This window comes from Belonocnema kinseyi, chromosome 7, assembly GCF_010883055.1.
Source record: "Belonocnema kinseyi isolate 2016_QV_RU_SX_M_011 chromosome 7, B_treatae_v1, whole genome shotgun sequence".
Taxonomy (NCBI): Eukaryota; Metazoa; Arthropoda; class Insecta; order Hymenoptera; family Cynipidae; genus Belonocnema; species Belonocnema kinseyi.
The window spans coordinates 18,183,692-18,199,079 of NC_046663.1; the positions used below are offsets into that span (position 1 = coordinate 18,183,692).

Genomic DNA, 15,388 nt, shown 5'->3' on the forward strand with positions numbered 1-15,388 from the left:
AACAAAGTAACTCAAATTTTGACCAACTATTTTTGATTTGGAAATTTATTCATTTTTTTAATAATAATAGATTAAGCCCAGTCTTAATTATTTAATTAATTATTTATTTAATTAATTAATTAATTAAGAATAATTAAGAATATTTTTTAAAGGCTGCCATTTTTGTATTGAAATTTTGATTTTCTAACTATTGTGAAAGTTTATTAATCAATCATATTTTAAAGAAATAAAAATTAAAAATATGAAGTGAAAATGATGCATATGTTTTAATGCGAATAATTGTTATTTTGGTAAGTGAGGATCGGATCAGAATATAATTTTAAGAATTATGGTTAAAAATTTTGTTTTTTTCATAATTTATCAATGTATTTTTGTATACTGATTTACAAACATATCCGTGAAATAAGTATCTGTACTCAGTTTTCAAATTTATATATTATATGTTTTAATGATTATTTATCAATGCATTTTCAATCGCTGTTATTTTTCTTAATTATTTAAAATTTTCAATGCGAATAAGTTTTTTGTGATTTTTATTTTGGTATTTGAGTATCGAATCGGAATATAACCTTTAAAATAATATTTGAATTCAGTTTTCGAAATTATATGATGATATGTATGTTTGAATTATTTAACAATATTTTTTAAAGGCTGCCATTTTTGTATTAAAATTTTTATTTTTTATTTTCTAACTATTGTGAAAGTTTATTAATCAATCATATTTTAAAGAAATAATAATAAAAATAAAAAATATAAAGTAAAAATGATGTATACGTTTTAATACGAATAATTTTTTAATATCTTTCATTTTGGTAATTGAGGATCGAATCTGAATATAATTTTAAGAATTTAAGTAAATAATTTTTTTCATTTTTCATCGATGTATTTTTTTTTACTGATTTAAAAACATATCCGTGAAATAAGTATCTGAATTAGGTTTTCAAAGTTATATGCAGATATTTACGTTTTCATTATTTAGCAATATATTTTTCAAAGACTGTAATTGTTCTATTAAAATTTTTTGCAATCCAAATTATCTTTTAATGATTTTTATTCAGTTAACTGAGCATCGGATCGAAATTTAATTTTTAAAATTATATTTAATAATGTTCTTAATAATTTAGCAATGTATTTTGATACAGTGATTTACAAACATATACATGAAACAAGTATCTGAATTCAGATTTAAAATTTATATGTAGATATCTGCAGTTTAATTATTTAATGATATATAATTTACAAAGACTGTCATTCTTCTATTAAAATTTTCGTTTTTTTTTAAGCTTGAAAGTTTATGAATTAGTCCTATTTTGAAAAAATAAAAATTTAAATTAAGAATATGAAGTAAAAGTTATGTAAAGATTTCAATGCAAATAATTTTTTTTAAATTTACATTTTGGTAATTATCATTTTTATTTTGGTAATTGAGTATCGGATCGGGATATAATTTTTAAAATTATAGTTAATAATATTTTTTTACGATTTAGCGATGTGTTTTGGTATACTGATTTGCAAACTTGTCCTTGAAAACAGTATCTACGTTCAATTTTCAAAGTTATATGTAAATATTTATGCTCTAATTATATTTAACAATATAATTTGAAACGCTCTTATTTTTCTATTTAAATTTTTATTTATTCATTTTGCAATTAGTGTAAAAGTTTATTAATCAATCATATTTTGATGAAATAAAAATTCGAATTTAAAAGTACAATGTAAAAATAATGTAAACGCGTAAATGCAAATAATTTCTCGTTTAATTTTGTTTTGTTAATTGAATATTGGATCGTAAATAATTTTAAAAAATATAGTTTATAATGGGTTTTTTATAATTAAGTGATATATTTTGATGCAGTGATTTACAAACATAGCAGTGGAATAAGTATCTGAATTCAGTTTTAAAATTTATATGGAATACATGTACATTTTAATTATTTAACGATATATAATTTTCAAAGCCTGTTATTCTTCTATTAAAATTCTTTTTTTTTTAACTATTGTGAAAGTTTTTTAATCGATCATATATTAAAGAAATAAAAATTCAAATTTAAAAATATAAGGTAAGCATTATTTAAACTTTTCAACGCAAATAATTGTTTCATGATTTTTATTTTAGTAATTGAGTATCATTTTTATTTTGCTATTCTGAAAAACAAAAATTATAATCACAAACTATAAAGTAAAAATTATTTGAACGTTTCAATGCAAATAATTATTTAAATATTTTTATTTAGTTAACTGAGCATCGGCTAAAAATAAAATTTAAAAAATTATATTTAAGAATGCTGTTTACGATTTAGCAATGTATTTCGATACAGTGATTTAGAAAAATATCCATGAAATGAGTATCTGAGTTTAGTTTTAAAAGTTATATGTAGATATTCATGTTTTAATTATTTAACAATATATTTTTAAAGGCTGTCATTTTCTACTAACTCTTTTATAGTTAGTGGGAAAGTTCATTATTAGGTCATATTTTGAGGAAATGAAAATTCAAAAATATAAAGTAAAAATGATGTAAGCCTTTTACTCTAAATAATAGTGTAATGATTTTTATTTTGTTGATTATGAATCGCATCGGAATATAATTTTTAGTAATAAAGTTGATAATGTTTTTTTGGGTCGACTGAAAAATCCCGAAAAATAAATTTTCCGAATTGGAAAATTACAGAATATAAAAATTCGCGAATAATAAAATTACCAAAAAATAAAAATACTGAATAGGAAAATTCCCGAATAATAAAATTCTCGAGTAATAAAATTCCCAAATTATAAAGTTCCCGAAATTTAAAATTCACGACAGTTTATAATATTACTGAATTGAAAAATTCTCGAATAGTAAATTTCCTGGCAGTTAATAATATTTAGCAAATTGGAAAATTCCCGAAGAATAAAATACCCGTCAGAAAATTGCCAAATTATAAAATATCCGAATTGTGAAATTCAAAAAATTAAACAATTAACATTTTTTTATAAATATGTTTTATTGATTGCAGTATATAAATTCAAGAACTCAATAGCTGCAAGCTAAATTCTCGTTTTTTGAAATTAACATTTGGATTTTTTGACAACTTCTAAATTTGACCAAATTTGCCCATCGAACCAAAAAAATCACTTTCTATTTTCATCGTACCTTATAACGTTTTTCGAGCAACAACATAATATATATATATATAAATTTAAAATATGATTTTTGCGAACGCTTTTTGTATTTTTTCAAATTTTACACACATTAAAAAATGCATCACCTAGAAATATTTTGTTTAAAATTATTGTTATTATAAATTCAAAGAATTTTCGAAATTAAAAAAAATTGTAATGTTTGAAGAAAATTATATTTCATTTTTGTATTTGTAATCAATCAAATATATTTATAAAAAATTGTAATTATTTAATTTTTTAAATGTTATAATTCGGAAATTTTCTGACGGTTTTTTAATTATTCGGGAATTTTCTAATTAGGTATTTTTATTTTTCAGAAATTTTATTATTCGCGAATTTTAATATTCGGCAATTGTCCTATTCGGAATTTTTACTTTTCGGCAATTGTATTATTCCGTGATTTTATAATTCGGGAATTTTACAGTGTCGGTAATTTTATTTTTCGAGATTTGAAAAATCTCGAAAAATAATTTAGAGATTTAGAAAAAAATTTTTTTTTAATTCTATACGCATTAAAAAATGCATCACCTAGAAATATTTTGTTTAAAATTATTGTTATTATAAATTCAAAGAATTTTCGAAATTAAAAAAATTGTAATGTTTGAAGAAAATTATATTTCATTTTTGTATTTGTAATCAATCAAATATATTTATAAAAAATTGTAATTATTTAATTTTTTAAATGTTATAATTCGGAAATTTTCTGACGGTTTTTTTATTATTCGGGAATTTTCCAATTAGGTATTTTTAATTTTTGGAAATTTTATTATTCGAGAATTTTAATATTTGGGAATTGTCCTATTCGGAATTTTTACTTTTCGGCAATTGTATTATTTCGGGATTTTATAATTCGGGAATTTTACAGTGTCGGTAATTTTATTTTTCGAGATTTGAAAAATCTCGAAAAATAATTTAGAAATTTAGAAATGTAATTTGGTTTACTGATTTACAAAGATATCCGTGAAATGAGTATCCAGTTCAGTTTTTGAAGTTATATGTAGATATTTGTGCTTTAATTATTTAACAATATATTTGTCAAAGGCTGTCATTCTTCTATTAATTTTTTTTTTATTAGTGTAGAAGTTTATTAATAAATCATACATTAACAAATAAAAGTTCAGGTTACAAAATATAATGTAAAAATTATTTAAACATTTCAATGGAAATCATTTTTTAATGATTTTTATTTTGTTAATATCGGATCTGAATATAATTTAAAAAATTATGCTTAATAAGTTTTGTATTTTTATGATTTAGTAATGTATTTTGCAGTGCTGATTTACAAAAATATCCGTAAAATGAGTATATGAATTCAGTTTGCAAAATTATATGTTCGTTTGAATTATTTAACAATATTTTTTTGAAGACTCTCATTTTTTCATTGAAATTTTTTTAGATTATTGTGGAAAAATTATGCTAAAATTATTAATAAATCGTATATTAACTAATGAAAGTTCAATTTTAAAATAATAAAGTGAAAATTGTTTTAAAATTTTGATGGAAAAAATGTTGCAATGGTGTTTGATTTGTTAATTTAGTATCGGATCGGAATAAAATTTTATAAATGATCGTACATAATGTTTTTTTAAAAATAATTTTCGGATGTATTTCAGTGTCCTGATTTACAAAACTATCTGTGAAATGAGTATCCGAATTCAGTTTGCAAAATTATATGTATTTATATACGTTTTAAGTATTTAAAATTATATTTTTTAAGACTGTCATTTTTCTATTGATTTTTTTTAATTATTGTGAATGTTTATTAATAAATCGTTTGTTAACAAATGAAAGTTCAAGTTTAAAAATATAAAGAAAAAATTATTTGAATATTTTAATTCAAATAATTTCTAAATTTTTTTAATTTGTTAATTGAGTATCGGATCGAAATAAAATTTAAAAATTATTGTAAATAATGTTTTTTTAAAATGATTTATCGATGTATTTCAGTCTGCTGCTTTACAAATATTTCCGTGAAATGAATATCTGAGTTTAGTTTTAAAAGTTAAATGTATATATTTATGCTTTCATTATTTATAAATATATTTTTAAAAGCTGTCATTTGTCTGCTAAAATGTTACATTTTTTTAGTAGTTTGAAAGTTTATTAATAATTCTTTAATAATTTTTATTTCGTTACCTGAGCATCATTTTCCATTAAAATATGCCTTTTTTTAATCCTTGTGAAAATTTATTAATAAATCGTATTTAAAATAATAAAATTTTATAAAAAAATACAAAGTAAACATTATTTAAAAGTTTTAATGCAAATACTATTTAGTCATTTATATATTGTAAACTAAGTATCGGATCAGAATATAATGTTTCAAATTATTGTTGTAAATATTTTAATAATTTAGATATTTATTTTGAAATAAACAGTTCTTTTCATTAAAATTATTTTATTTTGTAGATATAATTTATAAAAAAGATTTTGTTGACCCATTAAACTAAAAGAATGAAAAAGAGGAAAGAAACAGAAATCCTCTCCTTTCCTTTTTTTACTCGACTTTTTTATATATTTATTTCTTTAATGTACAAAAATTTCAGTACTTATTCAAAACCCCTTTTTAAATCAATAAAAATAAACCATTTGGTTTAAAAAAAAACAATTTAAAAAATACCGGAGAATAAAAAGTAATAATGGGATTTGGTGGTTTGTTTCTTTTTCTTTCCTCTTTTTTTTATTTTTTTATCTTTATATTATTCAGAATATACATATATTGTTAAAATTTAAATTACGGAAATATTTCCGAATTTTTCCAATTTTTGGCAACAATAAAAAGGATTTTAAAGATTTTTAAAAGATTTTAAATATTTCAGAAAAATTGAAATTCATATTAATTATTTCAAAGGATTCACAGAGATTTTTATTATTTCGCCAAAAAACTTCGAATATTTCAAAAGATTTTACTAAAATTTCAAATACTGCGATGTTTTTAAAAAATCCAAGAGATTTTACACTTTTAAAGGAAATCAGAATGTGAACAATCAAAAAAAATATTCTTTAATTCAAAGAAAAAGAGAATAAAAATTTTGACAAATGAATATTTTTTCAGAATCTTTCTAATATTTTTTATTATATGAGAAATTGTTATCTTGTGGAAAATTCGTCTTTTCGTCTTGTAAATTTAACAATTGTTTAAAGTTTGTTTACCATCTTGTATAAAAAATCTTGATTTGTTTAAGATTCAACTCTTTTATTAAAAATTCACATTTCTGGTTTAAAAATTGATTTATTTGTTTATTAATAATAGAAAAAACCCAGACTAAAGATTTTTACTATAGATAGTTTGTAATTAATTATTAAATTCGTCTGTTTTTGTTTTTTATCCATATTGATTAAAAATTAATCCGTTATAGTTTAGGATTCAACATTTTTATTAAAAACAGGTTTTTTGGGTAAAAGTTAATTATTTTAACTGAAAATGTTTTTTTTTTTATTTGTAGTTGAAAGTTGATATTTTTTGTTTAAAAATTCATTTGTTTCGTTAAAAATTAATGTTTTTTGTTGAAAATATCTCTTTTGGTAGAAATATAATAATAGAAAATTCGTACGTTTCACTTGAAAATTTATCAATTTGTTTAAAGTTTTTATTTACTTCTAGAATAAAAAATCTTTTTTGGTTAAAAATACAGCTGTTTGGTGGAAAATAATTTCTTAACAGAGAATTTTATCATCAAATTTTTGGTATAAAATTGATCATTTTTAGATGAAAATTCATGCTTTTTGATAAAAATTCATGTTTTCGTATAAAATTAATCTTGCAGGTCAAAAAGATTTATTTTTGCTTGAAAATTAAATTATTCGATTGAAATGAACTTATTTGTCAAAAAATTATTTTTTGGACCGAAAAGTCTTATTTTTTGTTAAAAATTTTATTATATGGTTGAAAAATTTACTTTTTCTTTACAAATTTTTATTTTTTGTAAGAAAAATTAATTTTTTATGAAAAATGCGATTTTTTGTCTCTTTAGATGAGAATGAACTTTAAAATTGAAAATTTAACTTTTTAAATTTTGGTTAAAAATATATCTTTTTTTATTAAATTCGTGAATTCAATTTTTGGCGGAAAATTAATCTTTTTGGTTGAAATGTCTTATTTTTTGTAGCAAATTGTATTATTTGCTGCAAATAAAATTTTTGTTGGAAGTTTATACTGTCGAACTGAAAAGTCTTATTTTTTTTGAAAATTTTATTATTTAATTAAAAATGAACTTTCATGTTAAAAATTTATATTTCTGGATTATTTAAAGTCTTATGATTTGATAAAAAATAATTGTTCACAAAAAGTCTTACCAGTGAAAAAAAACAAAGTAAAGATAAACTAAACTGTTTTGACTTACTTGGATAACAGAAGAATAAAAACAACTATTTTTTCAAATATATCTTCTGTAAAACAAAAATACTATTTTCAAATACTACCTAAAACACAAAAATTCATAAAATAAAGAGATAAAGAAAATAATCAGAGAAGTGAATTTTATTCCTAATTTTTTTTTATATTTGCATGAAAACAAAAACAAATTTAGTTTTTTTATTTTGTGCTATATTTTAATAACTTTGAAGATTTTTATTTCTGAAATTTTTTTGTGTCGATAAAATAGCTCGAAATTTTCAGGATATTTTTCATTATCTACATTAGGGCTTTAAATTGAATCAAAATAAAACAAAATTTTATTTTATTTACTAAAAATTATTTCTATATATTAAATTCTTATAATTTTCAGAAAATTAAATTGTAGAATGTCAAGCTTTGATACAATGAGGAGCCCAGATTATAAAGAATAACAAATTTTTTATTACTGAGTACAATATATTTTTCATAGCGCTTTACGACCACGTTTTACGACAATTGGTCTAGATTAACAATTATCTCGGAGAATGTCTTCAAAATTGAATCAGACATAGAAATAATTAATTAAACGCATATAGAAAAGAATTTTGATCATTCAATTCATGTTGAGTTAGTTAAATCACTAAAATTAATAGTTATTAAATATTTAGTTTTTAACTATTTATTACATCATTGTGGTTAAAAATTTAATTTTAATGTGAAAAATTAGTTTTTTTAAAATGTATTTTTAATTTAAATATTAACTTTGACATTTTCTGCGTGAGACAGATATTTTTTATAAAAATTAAACTATTTGTTTTAAAAGTCATGTATTTTGTTTAAAATTAGTCTTTTTGATAGAAAATTAATCTTCTTGGTTACAACTTTATCTTTTGAGTTAAAAACATTTTTTATGTTAAAAATTCAAATATTTATTTAAGCAATAAAATATTCTGTTGAAAATTCGTTTTCAATCGAAACTATTTTAATTGTAACATTTGGTTTTATTTTTGTTCCAAGCTATTTTGTTAATAAAATCTTAAGTTTTTCATTTTTAGCGGAAAAATGACTTAAATTAGTTGAAAATTGGCACACTTGTTTCAAAATTCATGTATTTTTTCGCTTCAAATATAAATGATTATATTTTTCGCAAAACATAATTTTTTTTTATTATAAATTTAACTTTTCGAGAATAAAATTGAACGCTTTTTGGTTTAATTTTAATCTTGCTTATTTGAAAATTCAACTATTTTGGTTAAAAAATCATCTTTTTGAGTATAGAATTCCAGTATTGCATAGAATTAAAATATGAAAATAGTGCTATTTCATAAACTTAAAAATTGCGATTGAAATTTGAACATTTTTATTACAAAAAATAATTATAATTAAAAAATAAATTAGCTCGCTAAATTTTTCTCAGATTAAAAAATATATTTGCCGCCATTTTCACAAAAAATAGAAAAGTTAAGATTTTAATTTAAAAAAAAAATCATTTTTTACTAAAAGGAAATGAATTTTCGATCAAATATTTTATTTTTTAAATTAATAGTTGAATTTTCAAACTACAAAGAAAAATGTTTTACCAAAAAGATAAATTTATAACTACGATCATTAATTTTCTACCAAAAGACTAATTTTTAAGAAAATAAATGAATTTGTATACAAATGTTTAAATTTTTTATTTAGAAGGATCAAATTTTTACAAAAAATAGAAAAGGTAAGATTCTAAAAAAAAAAGAATAATTTTTCAGCTGAATTTCCAATCTGCAAAGACCAATTTTCTACCAAAAAGATCAATTTTCTAACTGAAAAGATTAATTTTCTACCAAAAAAGAGTAATTTTCAATATAATACATGTATTTTGATACAAATGTTTAAATTTTCAATTTAGAAAGATAAAATTTTCACAAGAAATAAAAAGTTAAGATTTAAATAAAAAAAAGAATAATTTTTTACAGAAAGGAAAAGAATTTTCGACTGAATATTTTATTTTTATAATATTATTTATAAATAGTTGAATTTTCAACATACAAAGAAAAGTTTTCCACCAAAAAGATAAATTTGTATCTTGGAATATTAATTTTCTACCAAAAAAAAAAAATAATTTTCAACAAAATACATGAATTTTGATACAATTGTTGACATTTTTAATTTAAAAAGATCAAATTTTCATAAAAAAGTTAAGATTTTAATCAAAAAAAGAATAATTTTTTACCAAATGAAAAGAGTTTTCAACTGAATATTTTATTTTTAAATAAATAGTATAATTTTCAACCTACAAAGAAAAGTTTTCCACCAAAAAGATCAATTTGTATCTAGGAAGATTAATTTTCAAAGAAAAAAGACCAATTTTTAACAAAGTACATAAATTTTTATTCAATTGTTCAAATTTTTAATTTAGAAAGATCAAATTTTCACAACAATGTTAAGATTTTAATAAAAGAAAGAATAATTTTTTACCCAAAGAAAAAGAATTTTCGACTGAATATTTTATTTTTAAGTAAATACTTGAATCTTCAAATATACAAAGAAAAATCTTTCACCAGAAAAATCAATTTGTAACTAGGAAGATTAATTTTCTACCAAAAAAAAATACATGAATTTTGATAAAATTGTTTAAATTTCCCATTGAGAAAAATCAAATTTTCACAAAAAATAAAAAAGTTAAGATTTAAATAAAAAAAGAATAATTTTTTACTAATAGGAAACGAATTTTCGACTAAATATTTTATTTTTAAGTAAATAGTTAAATTTTCAACTCACAAAGAAAAATTTTTCCCCAAAAAGATAAATTTGTATCTAAGAAGATTAGTTTTCTACAAAAAAAGAACTAATTTTCATTAGAGTAAATGAATTTTAATAAAAATATTATAATTTTCAATTTAGAAAGATCAATTTTTAACAAAAAATAAAAAAGTTAAGATTTCAATAAAAAACTAATAATTTCTCTACCAAAAGGAAAAGCATTTTCGACTGAATATTTTATTTTTTAAGGGAATAGCTGAATTTTCAACCTACAAAGAAAAATATTTTACCAAAAAGAAAACTAATTTTCATTAAATTAAATGTATTTTGATTAATGTAATTGAATTTTCAAATTAGAAAGATCGATTTTTCACACAAATATAGAAAATTTAATATTCTAATAAAAACAGAAAAATTTTTTATCAAAAGGAAAAGAATTTTCGACTGAATATTTTATTTTTTAAATAAATAGTTAAATTTTCAAACTACAAAAAAAATTTTCCACCGAAAAATAAATTTTTATCTAGGAAGATTAATTTTTTACCAGAAAAGAAGCTAATTTTCATTAAAGTAAATGAATTTTGATACATATATTTGAATTTTTAATTCAGAAAAAATAAATTTTCACAAAAAAAAGAAAAGTTAAGTTTTTAATAAAAAAAGAATAATTTTTCACCAAGAGGAAAAGAATTTTTGATTGAATATTTTATTTTTTAAGTAAATAGTTGAATTTTCAACCTACAAAGAAAAATTTTCTACAAAAAAGGTAAATTTGTATTCAGGAAGATTAACTTTCTACCAAGAAATACTAATTTTTAACAACAAAATTTAATTTTTAACCAAGTAGTTGAAATTTTAAACTGCAAATATGAATTTTTCTCCGAAAAGACGAATTTTTAAGTGAAAAGTTTAATTTTTTATAAAAAAGACACATTTTGAGCCGAAGCGATAAATTGCAAAGTGAAATTATGAATTTGCAACGAAACAATGAATGTTTAAAACGCAAATTTTAAACAAAAAAAAACATTGGAATTTCCAACCTGCAAATTTTAATTTTCTATCAGAATAATACAAAAATTAACCAAAAAATATATGAGTACTAAAAATAATTTAAATGAAAAAAATATATAATATGTATAATATCATAAACTTTCCCAGTGAAAATTTGACAAATTATCGATTCATTATTCAAAAGTTGTAAATTTATTATCCCGGGTATTTATTTAATTAAATTTCTTCTTATAGAAAATTTTTGACTTGTATGATTTTTTTTTTAATTTTTGACTCTGACCTGATTTCCAGTTTTTTCTAGACCTACGACCACCCTGCAGTTTAATAAAATTTTTAACTAAATTTCTTTATAAATAAAAAATTAATTGCCTTCTATTATTGATAATTTTTTTTACTTTGAAATTTATTGATTTTCAGTTGCTGCTGAAAAATGTCCATCTGAAAACTGCATGACTAGCAGCGATAAATGTCTCGAAACTTCAGATAAAGTTTGCGAAAATCCAGGAGATTCATGTTGTTCCGTTCGTAAGTAATATAACAACTAAATTTTTTTGTTAGATTTTAAGTATATCATAAATTAAAATAAATAACTAAAATATTTTTTAAAAGTTTGTTTTCTAGGGGGACCCTCCCTACAGTGGATAAAACAACATAATTTAATTAATTATTAATTAAAAATACTAAAATATTGGCAGGTTAGCGACTTAACCGGAAATTCCGGGATATAGGGAATTTCATTGTCCGAGAAAAAAACGGGAAATGACCGGGACTTTAATTTAAAAATTTGGGAATATAATTCTGATCACAGCAAAATTGAGCTTTACATTATTTAAATAATTTTAGTAATTTAGAAAAGTAATTTCTACTTGATCTGCAGTCGTAGAGTATATGAGTATCTTTTTTAGATTACGGATTCATTTATTTATTTAAAAATTAAATCTTTTGATTAAAAGTTAAACTCATTTATTTAAAAAAAATTTTTTCTTATTAATTTTTTTTATTAATAATTCATAATTTTAATTATACTGATTGTTGTAAATTTTTATAATGCATTTTTAACATAACAAATTTTTTCATAAGGAAATATATTTCTTCTTAATCTGAAATTAAAAAAAAAATTAATGAAATTTCAACTACTTAGATGAAAATTGAAATTTTTTATTAAAAAGTTAAACTACTTTATTAAAAAGTTAATTTTCTTAAACTTAAAATTCAACTATTTCGTTTTTAGTTAAAAATTTATATTTCCGAATTCAAAATCCAACAATTTGAATGAAAATGGGTCTTTTTAAAAGGTAATCTTCTTGTCTAAAAATTCTTCTAGGTTGAAAATTCAAGTATTCCAGTTAAATATTTATCATTTTAGTTGAAAATTCATCTTTTAGGTTGGAAATAAAATTACCTGGCTTAAAGTTAAACTTTTTTATTTAAAATTATTTTAACTTTTTAATTATTTAAAATTATTTTTTAATTTAAAATTCGTCTTTTTCAGTCAAAATTAATGTGTTCTTGGTTTTACATTCATTTTTTTAGTCAAAAATGAAATTATTTTATTTAAATATTTATCGCCTTAGTTGAAAATTGATCTTTCAGGTTTGAAATCCAACTATTCTAGTCAAATATTTACAATTTTAGTTGTAATTTAATCAGTTCGTTTAAAAATGTAGCTATTTTTTAAATGAGCTTTTTTTCGTTGAATGTCATTTTTTTAACGGAAAATTTAACTTAAGCCACTCGCATATTGAAAGTTACATTTTTCTTTGGAAATTAATCTTTTTCTCTAAAAATTCTTCTTGGCGGTTAAAAATTAAAGTTTTCCAGACAAATATTCATCATTTTAGTAGAAAATTCCTCTTTTTGGTTAAAAGGTGAACTCATTTGTAAAAAATTATTGTTATTATTTTTTGTTTGTTTAAAAATTCAAAATTCATTTCTTGTGTTGAAAAATCAACTAGTAGATTGAAAAATCGTGTTTTCTTTGGCTGAAAAGGATTTTTTTACAAAAATTTAACCATGCTGTTAAAAATTTGTTTCTTTTTTGGTGGAAAATTATTTTATTGTACTAAAGAATAAACTTTTATTCCACTTAAATATTCCATAATATTAGTTAAAGTCTCATTTCTTTGGTTTGACATTCATTTTTTGATTGAAAATTAAATTATTCTATTTTTGGTTGAAAAATGATATTTTTTAGTTCAAATTAATCTTGTTGGGTTAAAATTCATCCTGTTTGTCTAAAGTTTAATTATTTAATTCAAATTTTCATCATCATTGTTGAATAATTTATAGTCTTGGTTAAAAATGTATCTGTTTGGTTGAACATTAAGTTTTTAACTTAAAATTTAATTATTTAAGTTTTGATTGACACTTTATCTTTTTTCCACTAAAAATTAATTTTCGTTTGTGTAAAAATTTAACTATTTCAGTGAAAAATACATTATTTTTGTTGAAAACTCATATTTTTTTAATAAAATTCCAACTACTCCAGTTAAACATTCATATTTTTGATTAAAAATTCGTGAGTTCGGTTAAAAATTAACTTTATTAACTAAAAATATAAATTGTAAAAAATTATAAAATTGTATTTTTTGTTAGAAAATTAATTAATCTTGTTTGAGGAAAATATGAATATTTTTCTTCAGTTGAACGCGAAAATTGAAAAACTTGGCCGTGAAAACCCGCGAATTACATTAGTAATAAATAAACAATTCATGTTAATAAATTTAATTTAATATTAATTTATTTACGCATATTCGCGCTTTAAATTAATTATTATCCACTGTAGGAAAGTTCCTCCTATTTCGACTCGTTTTTCTTATTATTAACTCAAAAATGAAAAATAAGAATTTTTCAGAAATCTAAATATGTACTTTTTTCAGTTAAATCAGAATATGCGAGTCTGTGCCATCAATTCGGTGGTCTGTGCAGAAGCGACTTTTGCGGCCCAAAACTCCGACGAAGGGCTAATGATTGTGCAGATAATGAAGTTTGTTGTGTTTTAGTCTGATAAAATCAGAAAAAAGCAGGAAAAATATTTTGTTGATTTTTAAGTAAATTGAATAATAATAATTATTATATTTTGTATAATCCTGTTGTAAATAAATATTTAAATAATATTGCGCAATTATTTACAATATTTTTATTTAACCTACCAAACAAAAATTTATCATCTAAAAATAAAAGATGTGTCTCATAAAAACGCGTTATAAAATAAAAAGCTTGAAAATTTATAAAGCATCAAAATTAAATATTTATTGTACACGATGCAAAATTTTTTTTTAAAATGTAGTGTTCAATCTTTGTATTTTTCGACAAGCTCTTCAGATTTGAACAATAAAAACTGAAAAGCTCATTAAAATCATAAAAAAATTGAACTTTAATAAGTCTAAATAATAATTATAAATTTTTTTTAAGCAATTTTTACCACATATTGTCATTTTTAATTATTATTCAGATTTCTGTTTTTCAGCTGAACAAACACAAGGTTCGGGAAGGCCAACCAGAGCAAGCAAATATTTTTATCTTTTTTTTCGGTGATAATTAGATTGAGTTATAAATAGAGAAATTAAACTACAAAATATGCTGAAAAAAGTTAAATAGACCTCATATTTTTTACTCAGAAAATATTTTCAGAAAATTATGAAAAATCGGTGTAATATTGAGCAAAAACTGTACACAATTTATCGATAATAAATAAGCAATAAATAGTAAATAATAAATAATAAATAGAGGTATAATATTCATATTTCCAAAGATTTCACAAACACATCAAATATTTCGCAAAGATTTCTAAAGATTTCAATAATTTCCTAAAGATTTCGAAAAGATTATCGAAAGATTTAAAAGATTTTAGAAATTTCACAAATATTTCAAAAATCTTTTAAATATTTCGCAAAGATTTCACAAAGTCTATACAAATATTCTAAGGATTTTCAAAATATTTTACAAAGTTTTTAATAATTTCACAAGTTTTATACAAAGATTTCAATCATTTCTCAAAGATTTCACAAAGCTTTTAAATATTTCACAAAGATTTCAAATATTGCGCAATTGGTTCAGACAGATTTCCAAAAATACACAGATTTCATTAATTTTCCAAAAATACTCAGATAGATTTCAAAGAGAGCACAAAGATTT

General features: G+C 20.5%; 1 protein-coding gene across 1 annotated transcript in view; it reads left to right on the top strand.

The window, feature by feature from the left end:
* LOC117177113 overlaps positions 1-14,349 on the top strand; it is a 15,231-nt gene extending 882 nt beyond the window's left edge. Inside the window, exons 2-3 of the mRNA XM_033367606.1 lie at positions 11,669-11,776; positions 14,131-14,349. Of these exons, the coding sequence (XP_033223497.1) occupies positions 11,669-11,776; positions 14,131-14,258 (236 nt within the window). The 3' untranslated portion in view covers positions 14,259-14,349. The remainder of the gene's footprint in view (positions 1-11,668; positions 11,777-14,130) is intronic.
* Positions 14,350-15,388: the final 1,039 nt, after the last annotated feature.